This window comes from Chenopodium album, chromosome 15, assembly GCF_948465745.1.
Source record: "Chenopodium album chromosome 15, dcCheAlbu1.1, whole genome shotgun sequence".
Lineage (NCBI taxonomy): Eukaryota > Viridiplantae > Streptophyta > Magnoliopsida > Caryophyllales > Amaranthaceae > Chenopodium > Chenopodium album.
The window spans coordinates 49667204-49685727 of record NC_137848.1 but is presented as its reverse complement, the minus strand read 5'-3'; the positions used below and the strand labels follow the sequence as shown (position 1 = coordinate 49685727).

The window sequence follows — 18524 nt, the reverse complement described above, 5'->3', positions numbered from 1 at the left end:
TAAAAACTCGATTACTAAAACCATAATTAGATATCATAATTACCTTAATAATGATTACGTGAGATATAATTATGATGAATGTTGTACTAAAATGTTGACTAGGATAAATATGAACCAAAAAGTACAATATCAAGTTGTTCTTTGATGTCATTAATCTCATTTTATAGTGTTAGTTGAAACTGTTGAATTCACCGAAGTAGTTGTTAACTAATAAATGACATAGTAGAGAGAAAGACATTGGAAGGTACACATAGTGTTGTTTGGCTACAAGTGTCCCATTGAGTTGCTTGCTTCATCTTTGATTGCATAAGCATAGGCGGTTGCTTGTTGAGTTGTTACTAATTCAATGACAAGATTGGCCTTTCATTTCACTCAAATTCTTAAAAAAGGATTATGAAGCACATTAATATTCTCCTTTGTTTTGTTTAAATAGTGGAATGATATATATCTACTTATAAAAGGATTATGAAGCATATTAATTTTTTTATTTTTATTTTTATTTTTATTTTTTTTTTTAAGAATCAACCCATTTCAACATCTAGTTAATTTTCTATGGATTTAATTTAAACACCATCATTTTTTTTAAGTTAAGATGAAGGGGCCCTATCGAGTGGTCCAAGCCGAAACCCCTCACGGGATAAACCCGACTCGGGTTAGCGGACTAGACAATTTAGAAGTGTGGGGAGAAGGTAAGGAAATTAGGGCATCAGTAATAAGCGGTTTTTCCAAAGGGTTGTTTCACCTTTTTACAGGTTTGTGGACAAACCTTTCATTGTTGATGAAAGTTACAAATGTAGAGCTTTGATTATAGTAACCGGTCATGTTTGTTTTCCAAATGTTTTAAAAATTGACAAGTGTACAAGCATGGCCCCATTTAGCTAAATGATGAGACAATTCACAATTCTTATAGATAATCCATGCAACGGTAAAAAAACATATCATATGACAATGAGTCCCATACATGAACCTTTGAATAGGTTTATCTATTGTTGATAATAGGTTTGTTGGGTGAGGGGTTTGTGTAAAGATGATGTGGCAAGTGAACAAACCTCTAAGAGGTTTTTTCCAATGCTGTTGCCCTTATATCCCCTAAATTGTCACCAGTGAGGATTGAACCTCTAATCTCAAAGTTGTAAGATTTTTTTTTTCCACTACTAGACCAAGGTTAGTTTGGTAAACAATATCAACTATATAGACACACACAAAACGGCAAAAGAGAAAGACCATAAACCGAACAAGTTCAATAATAAACAAGAGAAGAGTACCAAAAAAAAAGAAAATTACCAAAATACCACTTATCTTTAAACTGTTGCCAAACTATTCGATACATACCCGATTTAACACACAACTACTTAAAATTCAATCATATTTCAATACAATGTACGTTTGTGGTCCTATATAAATTATCTCAAACGAATATCAAAATCAAAGATGTAAAATCAATCAAACTTATATCATCAGAAAATGATAAATTCATGTCGGTCATGTAGTTGGTTTTGTCGTTTAAGTGGGTATGCTATGCGTTTATGCCCTTGCCTTACACGAGCTTTGCTCATGTGCTAAAAGGGTAGAACCACTCACTAGAGTCGCTACAAATTAGGAGGTCTATTTTCGTAATTTCCAATTTTTTTTGGTTTTTCCACCTACTAAAAATGTGTTTTTATTGGAATTTATTGGAATTTGGATCTCACTATTTTTAGATATTTGGAAATTATTTTCTTCCTTTTCTTCATTTTCAGACAACTTTCCATATTTAAAGTAGCAGCACACTGCTAGCGAGTGAGTCAAATCTTTTTAGTACAGCACCCAATTTCAACTAATTAAACCCGGATTATACAAAAAAAATTCTTGATTAAACCCAGATTTAGCAAAACAATTTTGACTTTAGTTTTGTTTTAAACCCAGATTTTGAAAAATTCTTGAATATTTTTAAAACTGTAGAATTAAAAAAAAAAAAAAAAAAAACCCAGAAAAAATGCAGGGTGGTCAAATGATGCTTGAAGAGCCTGTTCGTCTCTCCTCTGTTCTTACTCCCACTAAATCGGTACTACTTTGTATTTCATCTTTTAATACTCTTGAATAAATATTGAATGTAAATTTATAATTAATTATGTGGTTAATTTGCTGCACTTGAGTTGGGTATTTTTGTTGAGATGTGTAATATCTGCAATCTGTATTATTCCCTCTATTTTCTTGATCTACCCACTTATGGTAGATTCTTGTTTTTATGAAAATTTGATAAAAGTAGGTGAATATAATAAAAAGATGATAAATTTATATAAAAAAAAAAAGTAAGAGAAAATGTGTAAATATTGTAAGATGTTGGGTATGCCCAAATTTTATAAGCCCGTTATTTTGGTGGAGTATTGTGGATATTCTAGAGGCTTCTGGAATCTCTAGAATAATATCCTACTTGAATGTTTTAGAGCATTATTGACATTGGAAGCTATTAGCTAGAATATAATACATGGTTCGTGAATTTTCTAGAACGTTATGGATACAAGAATGATGGAGGAATTTCTGGAATATCCCGACCATTTCTTCCAAGCTCCATCTACACCTATAAATATAGGTCATGGGCATTCAATCATAGAATAAAACACAACACAAGAAGCCATACCATACACAAGCCTTCCTACATACTACACCTCCTTGTACTATTTACTTTCTTTACAAATCCACTATTCCTACTTTGTAATACTCCTTAGAGAATAATATAGAGAGAGTCCTATTGTAATATAAACGCCTTAAAGGAATACTTGTACTCTCCTATTTTCAAATAGTGAAATAAAAGTGCTCGTCATTACATAAAATCGTGTGTTCATTTATATTAATTATCTTGCCAATTATCAATTCAATTTATACTTCTCAATCAAACATATCTTCACTTCCGCTGTGCACTCACCAACCCTAACATAAGATGAGAAAAGAGAAAAGTTGTAAGCTTTTAACAGTTTTAAGTGTTAGCTTCATTTCATTTGCACCTATAAAGAATAAATTAATTTTATTGTGAGCAAATAATCAGAGTAATAGCATTTTTATTGTTAAAAAAAAAAAAACTCATTGAAATATAAGTAATAATTTTAATTTCTTTTGTCCCTTAGTTTGAGTGTAGTAATTTTGGCAATTGAATCATAGTGTGTTAGTGAAAGTGACTGTTTTTACAATTTTAGAATATGTGATTATTTGGGTGAATGGCTGAGGCTGTAATCTCTTCAAATCATTTTTGGTGAATTGATGAACCAAACTGTTGAAGTTAATTTAGACCTGTAATTTGATAGAAGTCTTACAACTAACATAATAATTATGATATTACTCTGTAGTTGCACTGTTGTTGTTTTTGGTGTTAATAAAATATTGATTTGCACTTTACTTTCATTCTCCTGTCAATCTTGTATGATTGATGTATTTTGTATGGAAAGTGCTTAATTGGATTATTTATGAAGAATGGAACAATGGTGCCTGCTCCATTGGTAACTACTGCATTTTTTTTTTTTTTTTTTTTTTTAAGAATAGAATTACGAATTTGTAGGAGAGTTCTTTGATAGTCTGGATTTACTTGTTTATCAAATTTTAATTCTGATATAAGTTAGGAATAGCCTGCTCCATTTTTTACACAATGTGCCAAAACATAATCAACTGGTGGTCTCCATGGAAAAGTTATTCAACTGATCGAGGTCAAAAGCTAACCTGTATAATTGTCTAGATGTCTGTTTCAACTTTTCCTGATCTCCATTCTCCAGACCCTATTCTCACAGCCTCACAGGGAACGAGGGACGGGCCTGAGGGATTTGGGAGGCCTAAAAATGGTTAATGATGCTGATCAATGTATATGGTATACTTAAGTAAACCTAGGTGGATAAATGCAGACATTATTACTTTTGTTTCTAATGTTTTTCTACTGTTAAGTTTCCATCATTCCGTGAGATTGTTGATCGCTTAACAGGAGGATAAAACATTGGTGAATATGCTTCTAACAAGATTTTATGCAGTAGTTTATGCTCCATCATTCTGTTATTTTTCTTAATTCTTGTATGATTGATGCTCTCTCAATTATTCTCACCTCAAGCAATGAATAGGAATGTATTATCTAATGATCTCCAATAAATTTGTGTGCAGGATTTTTCTCCATCGCTGACAAAAATTATGGTAACTTTAGGACCAAAATCACGTTCTGTCGAAACTATTGAGGCTTGTCTAAACGCAGGAATGTCAGGTAAAGTTTGATGTGGTATTTCTGTATGCTTCTAACATGTTAGCTGAGCATATTTGTAAAGTTAATTCTGCTTACCATCTTCTTTTCTATACCTGCAGTTGCGCGATTTGACTTCTCTTGCTTTGACTCTGATTACCACCAAGAGACCATTGACAATTTGAGGGCTGGTACTAAAAAAGCTAATAAGCTGTGTGCTGTAAGTTAATCTTCAATTGTAGTTCATGATACTGGATAGATATACTTGGCTAAGTGATTTTCGTACTGGAATGACACTAAAAAAATGTCTTGTAGGTTATGCTAGATACTGTGGGTCCTGAAATCCTAGTTTCTAATAAAACTGGTAATCCTATTGAGCTGAAAGCTGATAATTTTGTGACGATCACTCCAGATACCACTAAAGAGCCATCATCAGAAGTTTTGCCAATCAACTATGTGGGATTTGCAAAGGTATGACATTTTTTATTTCCTCGGCTGTGCATAAGTTTCCATGAGGCAATTCCCTTTGCTGTAATTAACAATTTAAATAGTTACCAGATTCTCCTGTATCCTATGTAAGCTTTTTACTCTTTCATAATTGCCTATGTTTTCAATATAGCTGTTCAGCCTGTTCTCATCTTCTGTTTCTTTTGGAATATCTTTTCAAGAACAATTTTTCCCCTGAAAGGGTGCTTTTTTTTTTTTTAATTTTTTTTTTTAGTATCAAAGATTAATTTAAGAAAATGATGAGGTTATTACAGTGCCTGCATGAATATTGTCGACTGGATGCCTTTTGTGTACTAAATGGATCTGAACGAATGTGTTAAACCTATCAGGCTATCACAATAGCTGCTGCTTCTGTTTCTAAACGATCTCTGAACATTTTTCTCTGATTGCAGGAAGTGAAGAAAGGTGATACTGTTTTTCTTGGGCAATATCTCTTCACGGGAAGTGAAACCTCATCTGTATGGCTAGAGGTGAACACTGCATCCAGGCATTCTTTTGATTCTTTCTCTAATGCATTCCTTGTAATTTTCTTCTGTATCTTTATTATTTTACTAGGTATCAGAGACAAAGGGTGCAGACATCATCTGTCAAATCAAAAATAGTGCAACATTGACAGGATTAAACTTCAACTTGCACATTTCGGGTGTTCAGGCCGATTCATCTACTCTAACTGATATCGATAAACAGGTAATCATCTCTTTTCATGAATGCTTACATCGAGCTCAACTTTATCCCAGTTGCGGAGCTAGCAATATTAATGTGTAGGTTCGTATGTGGATTCATTTCCACCATTGTTGTCTTTGTTGAGGTACAGAAGCATGATTTTTATTGAAGAAGGGATTTACTCCTAGTAACATGTTGTATTCTGCCCCTATCTCATCCTAAAACTTATTTACACGACATATCCTCAAGGATCAATATTTAATGTGCATTTTATGTAAAGTTGAGTCAATTATGCATACACTTTCTGAAAAGTTGAAGGATCAAGCTTGATGCCTATTTTTATTTTCGTCAGAAACTAAATTGGCTGGAATGTCACTCTCTGTCACTCTGTGTGTTGCTTTCACTTCATGAGTTCTTGTGGACATTTTTTTTAAAACTATGCTATTTCTATTGCTTTAATTCATTGGGATATTATTGTTATAACAGATTATTTCCACTTGGGGCTCTCACAATAAGGTTGATATTATTTCCTTGCACTATACCCGCCATGCGGATGATGTCCGAGAGGTCTGTTTCTTTTTCAGTTCTCTACTGCTGTGTTTTATTGATTACTCTCCCTGTGTCTCATATTGTCATCTTTCATAGTGATGGTGAATTTTGAGATGCTGAAGAGTATAAAGAAATTTACTTGAGCAAAAAACGTTTAATTGTTAGAGATCACTAATAAAAGGTGTGTCTTAAAAACTGAAAAATAGTGATATATAGGAGATGTAGTAAATATATAAGCCGAGATATGCTCATACACTTTTTATATTTAAGATCCCATTTAGTAAGGATCTAAGTGTTTTTTTAGTATCTCCCCCCCCCCCCCCCCCTCTTTTTGCTGATGTAATCTAGAAGCACCTTGTTAACAATATAATGGGTCCTCGTCATCCTTATATTCTTCTGCCTGTCTCTCTGTTAGGTCAGAGCATTCCTTGCAGCTCATAATCTTCAAGAGACCCAAATATATGCTAAAGTTGAAACAGTAGAGGTGAGCTTCTATGAACTGTATGCAATGACCATTCAGAAGGATCGATAATGTTTCGATCTTGTCTGTGATTAAATATATAAATTTAATCCTTCAGTAGTTTAGCCCTACTTATTATTCTTATGTGCAATATTTTACAGGGATTGAAGCATTTTGATGAGATCCTGAAAGAATCAGATGGTGTGATCCTTGCTCGGGGAAATTTAGGAGTTGACCTTCCTCCAGAGAAGGTCAGCTTATTTTTCTCTGTGCTATTAAAAAATTTAATAAGTTCTGGTTTACTTGTGTACCTTTTCCCTGAAACTTGCTTATCTGAGCTAATTAGAACTTATAAAAACTTATTATAACATGCTGTTGTGAATTGAACTTGAGTTAACCTTATTTGGAACTTATCTGGACTTTTTAGGTTAGGGTGAGCAGAACATGACCTAGTGGTCAAATCTTCCATGAGAACTCTAATTTGTTTGCTTAGCTGGGATAGAGAAAAGGGTAGAATGAATAAACGATCTAAGCTAGTATAGAGAACTTTCCTTTTTACATGTGATTGAAAAGAATTGTAAGCTGCACAAATGAGTGCATAATTAGCTTGATCATGCATATATATGTATCAGAATGGTAAGAATAAATTTGATCTTTAGCCTCACTCACTCTAACACAGAAGAATATAAAAAGATAAAGATAATATTAAAAGGAATTGCTAATTAATTTGGGGAGATCGGCAAGATATTGCAATAATCAGGGTGAGAATCACCAAAACAGCCAAGCCAACTTTTGAGAGGTTGGCACTGTCTCAAGCTCCATCAATTACAACTTCTCTAAATAATCCTCTACTGATCAATTCTTCTCCTTTCATGAAAACCTTCTTCCTTGCACAATACTCAAGGGCCTAACGAGCTACAAAAATGCCACTACTTCTTATAATCTTTCCACCCCTCTGCTGGGTGATTACATTCTTCCCTTTATCCTTCATTCTTGAACATATTGCTCAAAAATATCAAATCTCTTGTTTTTTCAATATACTCTCGCCGTCCTTGTCTACTTGCCCAGTAGTGATTTGCACAAGATTTATGTAAGTGAAAAAGTAGAGCGAAAAATATGGGTGGATAAGTGTGGGACCCAACTCAAGAGATAAAGTAGAGAGAGTTTTTTCTAAAATGAAAATGGGGCAAATAAATTGGGAGACCCCATTAGAATAAATGAAACAAGCAAAAAGGGACGGAGGGAGCCTTGCGATTCTGTTGTATATAAATTGCCATTCTTTGTTTTTCTTTCTCCTTTGTTTGAAAATCAATCGCCTCAGGCATTAATTTCTCCTTTGTTTCCCTCTCCTTTCCTTGGAAGCCAAATAAGTTGAATTTAAGTATATGCTGATGGTACATCTTAAGTTTCCTAGTTGTGTCTGTCACTTTTGTACAACTGTATATTTTTTGGGGTGGATTTCATACGTAATAGAAAGGATTTGTTCCTCAGTTTACTTTGATAAATACTAATTGATGCTTGGGTTTTTTTCTCTAGGTTTTCTTGTTTCAAAAATCTGCTGCATATAGGTGTAACATGGCTGGGAAGCCTCTTATTATCACCAGAGTAGTGGATAGTATGTTTGGAAATCTGAGACCAACTCGAGCAGAAGCAACAGATGTTGCCAATGCTGTGTTAGATGGTTTGTAAACTCTTCTTGTTTAAAGCTATTTCCTGATCATAGTTACTTCAGAAGATTCATTTTTTTGTTGTCTGGGTGTTGTCTACAGGTGCTGATGGCATTTTGTTAGGTGGAGAGACTTTTGGTGGCTTGTATCCAATTGAAGCTATAAAAACTGTTAGGAAAATTTGTTCTGAAGTGAGTTTTCTACCAACTAAAACTGTTAGGTTTCATTGTTTCTGTTTCATGGGTCCACGAAAAGCAGGAACTGAGCTACTCCTCTATGAAAAGCAAGCAAATAATGACTACTAAGTACAACATTTTTACTTAGGTTCTATTCTCTTCACTTTATTTAAATATTATTTAGTAAAAAAATTCAGTTCAGTAAAAAATAAGTTTTAATCAGTAACTTTAAAGAAGAAAAAAATAATAGAAAATCAGTATAATTAATTTTTAATCAGTAATAATTAATTTAAGCTAAGCGATAAATAATTAGCAGAAATAAGGTGAAGAGAACAGTGCTTTACTATTGTTTCTGTCCACTGTTATAAAAAGCTGAAAAATTACTGACTAATCCATGATGATGGCTATTGACTTGGGATGCTGCTTCGTGCAGGCTGAATATGTATACAACCAAGAATTAAATTTCAAGCGTATTGTCAACTATGCTGGAGAACCTCTGTCTCATGCTGAATCTGTTGCTTCTTCAGCGGTACTATCTCTGGCCATTCTATTTATTGCAAGTCACTTGTGTTGTATGTTAGATGCATATGCAATAGCTATGGATATAATATACTTAGTAGTTAGTAATGAAGTTACAACCTTCTCTCCTTGATCAGTAATCTATTGGTCACTTAAGTTTTCTAAATATATCATGGTAAAAAATAACATATTGAGGCTACTACCCATTATATAGGTACGGGTTGCTATCAAAGTACATGCAGCTATGATTGCTGTGTTCACCTCATCAGGGGCAGCAGCAAGGTGTATTTTCATTTATATGATATTGAAAGTTTTGCAGTTGCTTGCTTTTTTTATATTTTGTTATAAATTTCTGTTGACGATACATTTTTAGCTCAATTTAATGTCGTTTTTTTTCTTCTTTGAATAGGTTGATTTCTAAATATAGACCATCTATTCCTATCTTTGCAATTGTCACTCCTCTTGTGAAGTCAAATACTATAAAATGGAGTGTCACTGGTTCAATGCAGGTAGCATTTCTTCTCATAGATCATATACACAAGACTACTCCGTATCTTTTTTGGCCTTTTTATCAGGGTTATTATTTTTCAGTTTGTTGCCTGTCTTCCTGATTCCTAAATGGTATTTTTTATTATTCAGGCACGACAGTTGCTTGGTGTACGTGGAGTTTTTCCTCTCCTAGCAAGCGCTGAAGCTGTAAGAAATTTTCATCTTATCTCTTTCCAAGTAATTGTATAAAATCATTTCCCAAAAATAAAAAATGTAGTATATTTGTGAAAAGGATGTCATCAATACTCTATGTTGGACTCAGATAATCTGTGGAAATAGATTGGCAACTGAAGTTGCTAGATAAGATCGAAGTTTGAAGTTTTGATCTCATCACATTCTAATCTTCTTCTAGTTTTTCTGCATTAAACTCTGTAGCTTGCTACTTATTGTGCGGAAGCATATAAAATAGTAAAAAAAATAGGACTTGAATCCAAGGATTTTTTTTTTTTTTTCTTCTTCTGAATATTATGATAATTTTGGTCTTTAAATTGTTCAAAAACTTAAATAGTTGCTCATAGGTTGTTTCTCATAAGCTATTTGTTATGCATCTCTAAATTTCTTGACAGTATAACAATTTTGTTAGACCTCATTTTTTTTTTCCGATGAGTATTTTGTCCGACCGAAGTTGATTTATAGACAATTAGACATATTAACTAATTTTTTTTCCATTGGTATATGCTTTGTATGTTATTTTCTCCAGGCCAACATAGGGGTTGTCAATGCAGAATCAGTGATGAAGCTCGTTTTTCATCACGGCAAAACCATGGGACTACTGAGACCCAAGGACAAAGTGGTTGTCTTTCAGAAGATTGGGGATTCGTCAGTTGTTGAGATTGTCGAGTTCGATGACTGATAGCTACAAGCCTATAACCTTATGCCGCGCTGTTCTTAGATTTCAGTTTTCATCTTGTGATTGCTTGGGTTGTTCATTAGACACACTACAACCCAAGCATTTGAATTTAAATTTTAAGATTGATAGCTTGTGCTTTGACATTCAAGTATAAGAATAATCAAGCTTAGATTGTTAGGAAAAGAACGTGTTTGTTTAAAATGTAAAGCTACCACAATTTTCAATGATTAGCTTATATATATTCGTGCTCTTTTCACAATCAATAAAAAGGAGTTGGTATCTTTGACTCAATACACTTGAGATGGCTCTATGACTTCTGTTTACAAAATTTGATGCTTGTAAAATTAGTGAAATGGATCATGTTAGGATAGTTTTGCTGCTTTAAGCTGCTGTTTGCTGTTTGTTTTGTTTTGCAGTTTGTTCTAGTAGGTCTGTGTTGTTGGTCTAATATTTTTGGAGCTTATTTATAATTTTATTGAAATGAAATAATTTTTGCTATTCTTAAATTATTTTTACGGATTAAAAACTTATATCTACCAATTTTCTAGTATATTGATGGGGTGAATTGTTTATTTTATCATATTCTCGGCACTTCATGTAAAAATAATGGTGTTGACTAGGAAATTGGAACTTGTTCGTTTGTAAGATGTGAATAAAACAATTTGTGGTGTAGATGCATAATGAGACTTGTGTTGGGATTTTTAAATGTGCTAATCATAGGAGTGAATGATTGCTTTTGTTAATTTTTGTGAAAGTTTGATCAGACTTCTGAGCTGTACTTTTTATGCATTGTTATAGAGAAGCAAATTGATGCATGATTGCCTCACAAAGTCATTGAGAAAGCAATAAAGCAAGATCACAATTGTTTTCGTTTTTAGATAATCGCAACTCTTGCATTTGCAAGTGGTTTTAGGGTATGTTTTCTTCAGCTTAATTTTAGTTCAGCTCAGCTTTAATTAGTTCAGTTCAATTCAGTTCAGTTCAACTCCTAATTTCCTTTTCTCATAAACAATTCATTTCAGCTCTATTCAGTTCAACTCCTAATTTCCTTCTCTCATAAATAATTCATTACAGCTCTATTCAGTTCAGTTCAATTCAGCTACAATCAGTTCAATTTAATAAATCAAAACAAACCCTTAATTGTGGCCTTGTGGTTAGTACATAAAAATGAATGGACAAATAAGTAAGAGAATTAATGATGTAAAAATACAAAGCACATTGTATTACGGAGTACTTTATTGTATAAACAATAAGGTACAAGAATCTCATTTATAAAAAGTAAATGCCGTAAAATTGCAAATGCAAATAAAAGAAGTGTTGCAAATATTTAAAACGACTATCATAAAAATGTTAGGGGCTAAATCAATCTACCTGTGAATTTTTTTAATGGTACATAATTTTTTAATTCTTTTGTCTAATTAGACATTTCTTTTTTCAATCTTAGAATGCGCATCAGTAAAAATCTTTATGGTAATGTTGATGAGTTGACGTTGATACCCACTTTCAGATTCTGTAATAGTAACCAGATATTATTAAAGAATCAGCGTTGTTCTTGAATCCGACTGCATTTCTCGCTTACATTCCTTCTCTCTCCTCAAAAAATCTAGCAGTTCAACTTTAACTGTAATTTTCTTCAACATTTTTACTTAATTGAGCTCATTAACCCTCTTTTAAACCCTACAAATTTTTTCCTCACCTTCAAAAATGGCGGCTTCTCTTTCTATCCCACCTTCATCTCCTTCTATTTCCTCTGATTTTAATTCTCATGTATGACTTTTTTCCTTCCCCAATTTCCATTTTGTTTGCCCTAATTAAATTAATTCGTATTCTAATTGTATTGATTTCATTGGATTTTTGTATTGATTTTTTTTTTTTTAATTTTTTTGTTTCAGAAATACGCATTTGGGGTTTATCCGGTGAGAATCGGATTCAATTCGCCGATTTTCGGCGCCAAAAATCGCACATTTGAGCTCAAGTGTATGAAAGATAAATCCATGGATGTTAAAACTGGAGCTTTGGTTGATGGTGTTGCAGAGTGTTTCAATGGTGAGTTACTTTTATACTTTATTCCCTCCTTTTTTTGAGCTAATTTCGTACTCCCTTTTGTCTCTAAATGTTGTTCCGAGTTATACCGTCTCATGAAATAAGTTGTATTTTTGTATCAATGGTTAGTATTTTAGTTTCAAAATAGAAACATTAAGCATTTTCCGAGTATTAATAACACCTATCGACGAGTGGTTTTTGGTATTGTTGATTCTTTGATTAATTAAGTAATCTATTTGATTTTATAATTGGGATTTGAATATAAACTGTAGAAATGGAGGTTAAGGAGCCAAGTGTTGCGACAATGTTGATGAATTTCGACAGCAGTTTTGATCCTTATGGTTCGATGAGCACACCATTGTATCAGACAGCCACTTTTAAGCAGGCAAGCTATGAATTACTCACATTAATTCATTCTTTTTGATGTCTTAGGGTGATGTAGTCAATGTATAAGAAAGTATGTAATGTTAATAATCTATAATTTTGATTAGATGACAATTATTTTGGATGAATGGGAGTATATTCTGCAAATGTAGATAAGCAATGTGATATTAGATCATCTTCAATGGCGTGACTCATTTCGGGTTTCATTACCTTTTGTAACTTGTAACTACTCGTACTTATTAATCTCCAATGTCAAGGTCTCTAATTTTATTTAATCTTTAAAGACTTGTATGTCCGTTGGTGAGACCCATCAATGAGTCTCGAATATAATTACTTTTTATCCATCAGTGCAATGCAGAGTTTTTATTTATTTATATTTTAAAACTGAAAGTTTTTCAAAATGAGTTGTTGGAAAAAGTTCTCAATTTTGCTAACCCATCCAATGGGATCCCTTTTTTTTAAATCTCTTATTTTAGCCCCCCACTGGCCATGGAGATGCTCTTGCTCCAACTACAGTGATAATTGTGTACTTATCACAGAGTATGAATTTGAAAATGCATGGATTAGAATCTAAGCATTAATGGTTGGAGTATGTGATTTTGGGCATGTATACATTTCTATACATTTCTACTGTATTAAACGGAGTTTAAATGTATATGTAGCTTTTATTTGTTTCAATATACTGTGCCTTGCTACATGAAATTAACTACCTCAGCTATCCTATAAGTTCTGACTTGGATGACTGAATTCTTTTTCCATTGTCATTATCAGTTTCTGCTACATTAATCTGATATTATTGCATGCTTAATTTTCTCATATCTAGCCATCAGCAACAGAGAATGGTCCTTATGATTATACACGGAGTGGGAATCCTACACGTGATGTCCTAGAAAGGTAATATTTCACTAGTTCAACATTTCATTGAACATTGGCTCGTATCTATTGTTTTCATGTACAAACCATAATCTTTGTGAAATTTTACACTCATTTCCCCCACTTTTTACTATTTCTATGTTACAGACTCCTGGCACAGCTGGATAAGGCTGATCGAGCATTTTGCTTTACTAGTGGAATGGCTGCTCTTGCTGCTGTCACTCGTCTTATTGGAACTGGTATTGCTATCTTTTGCCTCTTCAGATTCATATTCTTCTTGTCAGCAATGAAATCTTGGTACAGTATGCACTGTTACTTATTATTGTTATGAAGCTCAGGATTTACTAGCCAAACTGTATTGACCTCTAATTTTCTTCATTTGTGTGATATAATAATGTTTGTTTGTGATTACCTGTGCTGCTGGTAGTTTGTTCATTACTCTGCCCCTGGTGATAGGTTGATTCTACTTGTGTTAATGCATCCACACTCTTACTTTCTATTCTGATCTAGGCCAGGAAATTGTTGCCGGGGATGATATATATGGTGGATCTGATCGATTACTATCACAAGTTCTTCCAAAAACAGGAATTGTGGTGAAGTTAGTGATTCTTCCTGTTCTTATCATGTTTAGTGTATTAATGTAATGTGACATTCTGATGGTCTAAAGATTTGCAGACGAGTGAACACATCTGATTTAGAGGAAGTAGCATCAGCAATTGGACCTTGGACAAAGCTTGTCTGGCTTGAGAGTCCAACCAATCCTCGACAACAAATATGTGATATTCGTGTAAGTTACATGGCTTTAGAAGTGTCTCTTTCCTTTTGTTATAAATCATGGAAATGTTTGGGGATGAGATATGCTTGTCTTAAAGATGGGTTTATATACTACTGTGATAATAGAATTGTGATGAGCATATTTCAGATTTTGTTGAGAAACATTTGAACGTTTTTCTTCTTTACTCCAATTTAGAAAATTTCAGAGTTAGCTCATGCACATGGTGCTCTTGTACTGGTTGATAACAGCATCATGTCTCCGGTTTTATCCCAGCCATTGGAACTTGGTGCAGGTACTCTCTAAGTGATGATAGTTGACTTTTCCTATAATGTCTATAAGGAAGAATTTTTAGAGCTATTTCTTTACTACCTTTTTCTATATACTTTTGCTTGGTGATGGCAGATATTGTGATGCATTCAGCTACTAAATTTATAGCTGGGCACAGTGATATTATGGCTGGCGTTCTTGCTGTGAAAGGGGAGAGGTAATTTAACCTGTGAGCCTATACACCATCCCTGTTGTCTGAATCCAATTTTTAAGCCTTAAAGATACTTCCTTCTGGTTTTGCAATTAATGTGCCCCGTGTCCCACTCAATGTCACTATAAAAGTTCTGTAAGATTTTAGTTGGGAGATGATGTAAAATGATTTGAGCATTTTACATATTTGATCTTATTACTTCATTTTTTTTATTATTTGCATCACTTTGACTAGTACATTTGCCGAGACGTAACTTTGACCATTAATATCTTTTATTGTCTATTAGTAAATATTGTAAAAAGTAAAAATAAAAAATTATGAAAATAGACATTGTTACTAATCTAATGATATACTTCCTCCGTTTCTTTTTAGTTGACATGTTTCTTTAGTCACGTTTACCAATGCACAACTTCAACTATTATTATCTTTGATTACCAATAAACAAAAATTATAAAAATTTGATATTTTGAAAATATAAATTGTGACGAATCTAACAAGATCCCACATGATTATATTTTTCATTATATATAAAGTACAAAACACGGTCAAAGAGAAGTGAGTGAATAGTGCTAAAGTCAAAACGTGTCAACAAAAAAAAATGAAGGTACGATTACATAATAACATTTATTCATTTTAAAATAGTAAAAAAATTAAGTCAAAGAGAGTATGTGATTAGTGCTCAAGTCAAAATGATGCAAATAATAAAAAACCGAGGGAGTATTGTTGAAGATGCTTGGATGTAGTCATGTAGAAGTAAATTTGTCCTTAACATATTTTTGATGCATCTCTTATCAAGGGGCTACATTCTGGGTTATTAGTAAAAAATGAAGTTGGGTAATGGTGCCTTTTTACAGTTTGTAACATAACTTCTGCCTATGTATTCATGTCTCAAATTCTTGATTTCTGACACATACATTGTAAAACCATGTAGCTTCATTATGCTTATTTATTTATGGATAATTAGCTGTCTATAATAAGTTATTCAGTAATCAGTATTTAATTGCTTAAGCTAAATGTCATTTTTTTTCCTGGAGCAGTCTGGCAAAAGAAGTGTATTTCCTACAAAATTCTGAAGGCTCTGGATTGGCTCCATTTGACTGTTGGGTTTGTTTGCGAGGCATCAAGACCATGGCCCTCCGTGTTGAAAAGCAACAGGTGCTTCAATATATTTATATTATCGCGTGAAAAGTTACATGTGCAATTAACTCTTATTTTTAAAAAAAAATTCTTCAAGCTATATCTTTTTTTAAAATGAATATGCAGTTGACAGCATTGTGTATTTGTGAGCATTGCTATTCTGTTATCATGATAGATGCTCCTAGGTCGAAATTTGAGGTGGATGTGCACAAATGATGTGGACTTGATAGCTGAACCATTACATATCTAATTTCTTATTACCTGATTAATAGAGACATAGTATCCTGGTTTGTTTGCTGTGAAATTGGCTTGATATGAATTTAGTATGTGTTCTACTTCACTATCATCATGGATTTTGTTAAAGTAATGTTCATAAATTTTTAAATATGTTGGATATGGGCAATGTGTCACAGTTGGATTTTAACACAAAGTGATCTGTCCCAATCCTTGGAGAGTCTTGGTGAGTCTTGGTGAGTCTGCAGACTCTGCACATATAGGTCACGTCAATGCTGTTTGATAGAAGAAAACATAAGATAAACTTCCACACTTGATTTCAGTTTGATGGAATGAAAAATACTGCTAACTTGCTAAGCACACAAGATTGCTTTACCTTCTAATTGCTTGGTACTCAATAGTAATTATGTAGTTGGATAAGATCCATTTTCTTATTATGTTCTCCAATCATCTTTTATGTGAAACCACCGTTACCTAAATATCCTATTTTTGTAGTTGGAGAAGATTTATCAACATGTTCTTCTCGTGATCATCTTTCATTGAGAATAGCATATATCTTTGCTTGCTTGTGGATCTCTTACAGCTTGTATGTGTGTATGGACTGAAAGATGGACAACCTACCTATGCAAGTATTTGCTTGTGACAATCTTTTCTTGGATGAAAACTGTTAACTTTCAACTCACGCTCTTGTGGATCAGCATATTTGTTGAATTGTTGGTTTGAAGAAATTATTTTTCCTCGTTACACTCATATGCACTACTTCATACTTGCGACAGGATAATGCGCAGAGGATTGCTGAATTTCTATCTTCTCATCCAAGAGTTAAGAAGGTCAACTATGCTGGACTTCCTGATCATCCTGGACGGTCTTTGCATTATTCTCAGGTAATTTTTACTTATTACTCCTTAAATTATATTATGTGCATATCTTTTGAAGATTTCCTTCTGGCAACACAATACTTGCCGGCAATTTATATTTCTGCCTCCAAATAGAAAGATTGTATACTTGTTGCAGGCCAAAGGTGCAGGATCTGTGCTTAGTTTCCTTACTGGTTCTGTTGCTCTCTCAAAACATATTGTGGAGACAACCAAGTATTTCAGCATTACTGTCAGTTTTGGTAAATACTCTCACTCTTACAATCACCAAGTATTCTAAAAGTGCTTTAACCTTCTTGAATACCTCTGTGTATTTAAGCATCTTTGGGTTGAGATGTTCATAAATGAGGACTATGTATATGCACAATAGATTTTAGCTCATCTATCATTTGTTTGTTTGCCCACACTACACTTTGCCTTTTATTTTTTTTTTCTTCTATTTTATTTTTTAATCCAATTGCATGTGTAAAAAAATTTATGTTTTCTATCAGTGGGAGTTATATGCCATGGTTTGTACCTAGTAGAGAATAAATAATGCTTGAGGAGATGAAAATGATTAAGCTAATTTATGTTGGTTCCTTAACTTTGAATGTTTTCTGGTTTTCAGGGAGTGTGAAATCACTTATAAGTTTGCCGTGCTTCATGTCACATGCCTCCATACCAGCTGCAGTTCGTGAAGCCAGAGGTTTAACTGAAGATCTTGTCCGCATTTCAGTGGGCATCGAGGATGTGAATGATTTAATTGCTGATCTGGATCATGCCTTTAAAACAGGACCTGTTTAGCAAAACAAACTTTTTTTCTTAAAAAAAAAAATCTTAATTGTGAATATTTAAATTTAGTTATAAACTTCTCCATTGATTATGAATATAATACGAAGATTTTAATTTTTCAGTCCCAGTTTGTTGGGAGTTTAAAATTGGCCTGGCAGTGAAAATCCATTGGGCCATTTCTGCCTCCCTAGATTATTGCTTATACTAGGAAAACAGTGACTTCCTCCTATTAGCTCAAATGGACAGAGAGGGGATGTAGGAGGTCTTTGAACATGGGAGCAAGGTCTTGCAGGGAAGATAGACCTTTGAACATGGGAGCAAGGTCTTACAGGAAGCGAGCCTATCTTTGCTGTATCTCCTCTTCAGGCAGACGCAACAGCTGAACTTCTGGCTCTCAAAAGCTAAAACCTCAAGGGGAAAAATGTTGCTATCTTCCCTGATTCAACTAATTTAATCCACATCTCCATAAGAGTGGGTGAACTAGAGCAGGAGATTAAGAAGATTATTACAGACACATCAACTTTAGAGCTGATAATATATCTTCCTTGCTAGTTAGAAAAACGAATAGAAATATTACAAGCTATAGTGAATGTTGTATGGTCGATATAAAAAGTTACTCCGTAAACCTTTTTGTGATTGTTACATTTTTCCCAAATAAAGGAGGCCTTTTATCCGAATGACATGGTCCATGCATCCTTTGGAAAAAAAAAAAAAAATTTGTTTGTAGCTTTATGAATCTTCAAAAATTAGACATAGAGAATCCGAGTTTGCATCAATATAAACTGATTCTAGGATTTGAGAACTGTAGAAATTAAGGGGTAA

The 18524-nt window shown here is 33.4% G+C and overlaps 2 protein-coding genes across 2 annotated transcripts; both read left to right on the top strand.

Moving 5' to 3' along the window:
• Positions 1-1699: 1699 nt before the first annotated feature.
• LOC145582462 (pyruvate kinase 1, cytosolic-like) lies at positions 1700-10423 on the top strand. Its single transcript, XM_081639457.1, has 16 exons — positions 1700-2044; positions 4120-4216; positions 4315-4412; positions 4508-4663; positions 5092-5169; positions 5255-5386; positions 5849-5929; positions 6327-6395; positions 6533-6622; positions 7908-8052; positions 8141-8229; positions 8648-8743; positions 8948-9015; positions 9143-9242; positions 9373-9429; positions 9983-10423. The coding sequence occupies exons 1-16, from the start codon at positions 1976-1978 to the stop codon at positions 10133-10135; spliced, it is 1578 nt and encodes a 525-aa protein (XP_081495583.1). The 5' UTR covers positions 1700-1975; the 3' UTR covers positions 10136-10423.
• Positions 10424-11703: 1280 nt separating this feature from the next.
• Positions 11704-17823, top strand: LOC145583276 (cystathionine beta-lyase, chloroplastic-like). The gene is made up of 13 exons (XM_081640488.1): positions 11704-11899; positions 12025-12178; positions 12448-12560; positions 13383-13453; positions 13580-13671; positions 13943-14030; positions 14108-14219; positions 14403-14499; positions 14610-14691; positions 15723-15840; positions 16833-16940; positions 17071-17173; positions 17539-17823. Exons 1-13 carry the CDS (start codon positions 11837-11839, stop codon positions 17712-17714), a joined length of 1377 nt encoding a protein of 458 aa, XP_081496614.1. The 5' UTR covers positions 11704-11836; the 3' UTR covers positions 17715-17823.
• Positions 17824-18524: the final 701 nt, after the last annotated feature.

What these genes read in the sequence shown, in the direction of transcription:
- LOC145582462 (XM_081639457.1), top strand. Translation starts at nt 1,976, where the DNA reads ATGCAGGGTGGTCAAATGATGCTTGAAGAGCCTGTTCGTCTCTCCTCT. An exon ending in TTGACCTTCCTCCAGAGAAG is followed by an intron (nt 6,623 to 7,907) that starts GTCAGCTTATTT and finishes TTTTTTCTCTAG; the next exon opens with GTTTTCTTGTTTCAAAAATC. An exon ending in GTGTCACTGGTTCAATGCAG is followed by an intron (nt 9,243 to 9,372) that starts GTAGCATTTCTT and finishes TTTATTATTCAG; the next exon opens with GCACGACAGTTGCTTGGTGT.
- LOC145583276 (XM_081640488.1), top strand. Translation starts at nt 11,837, where the DNA reads ATGGCGGCTTCTCTTTCTATCCCACCTTCATCTCCTTCTATTTCCTCT. An exon ending in CCTCTGATTTTAATTCTCAT is followed by an intron (nt 11,900 to 12,024) that starts GTATGACTTTTT and finishes TTTTTGTTTCAG; the next exon opens with AAATACGCATTTGGGGTTTA. An exon ending in AGACAGCCACTTTTAAGCAG is followed by an intron (nt 12,561 to 13,382) that starts GCAAGCTATGAA and finishes TCTCATATCTAG; the next exon opens with CCATCAGCAACAGAGAATGG.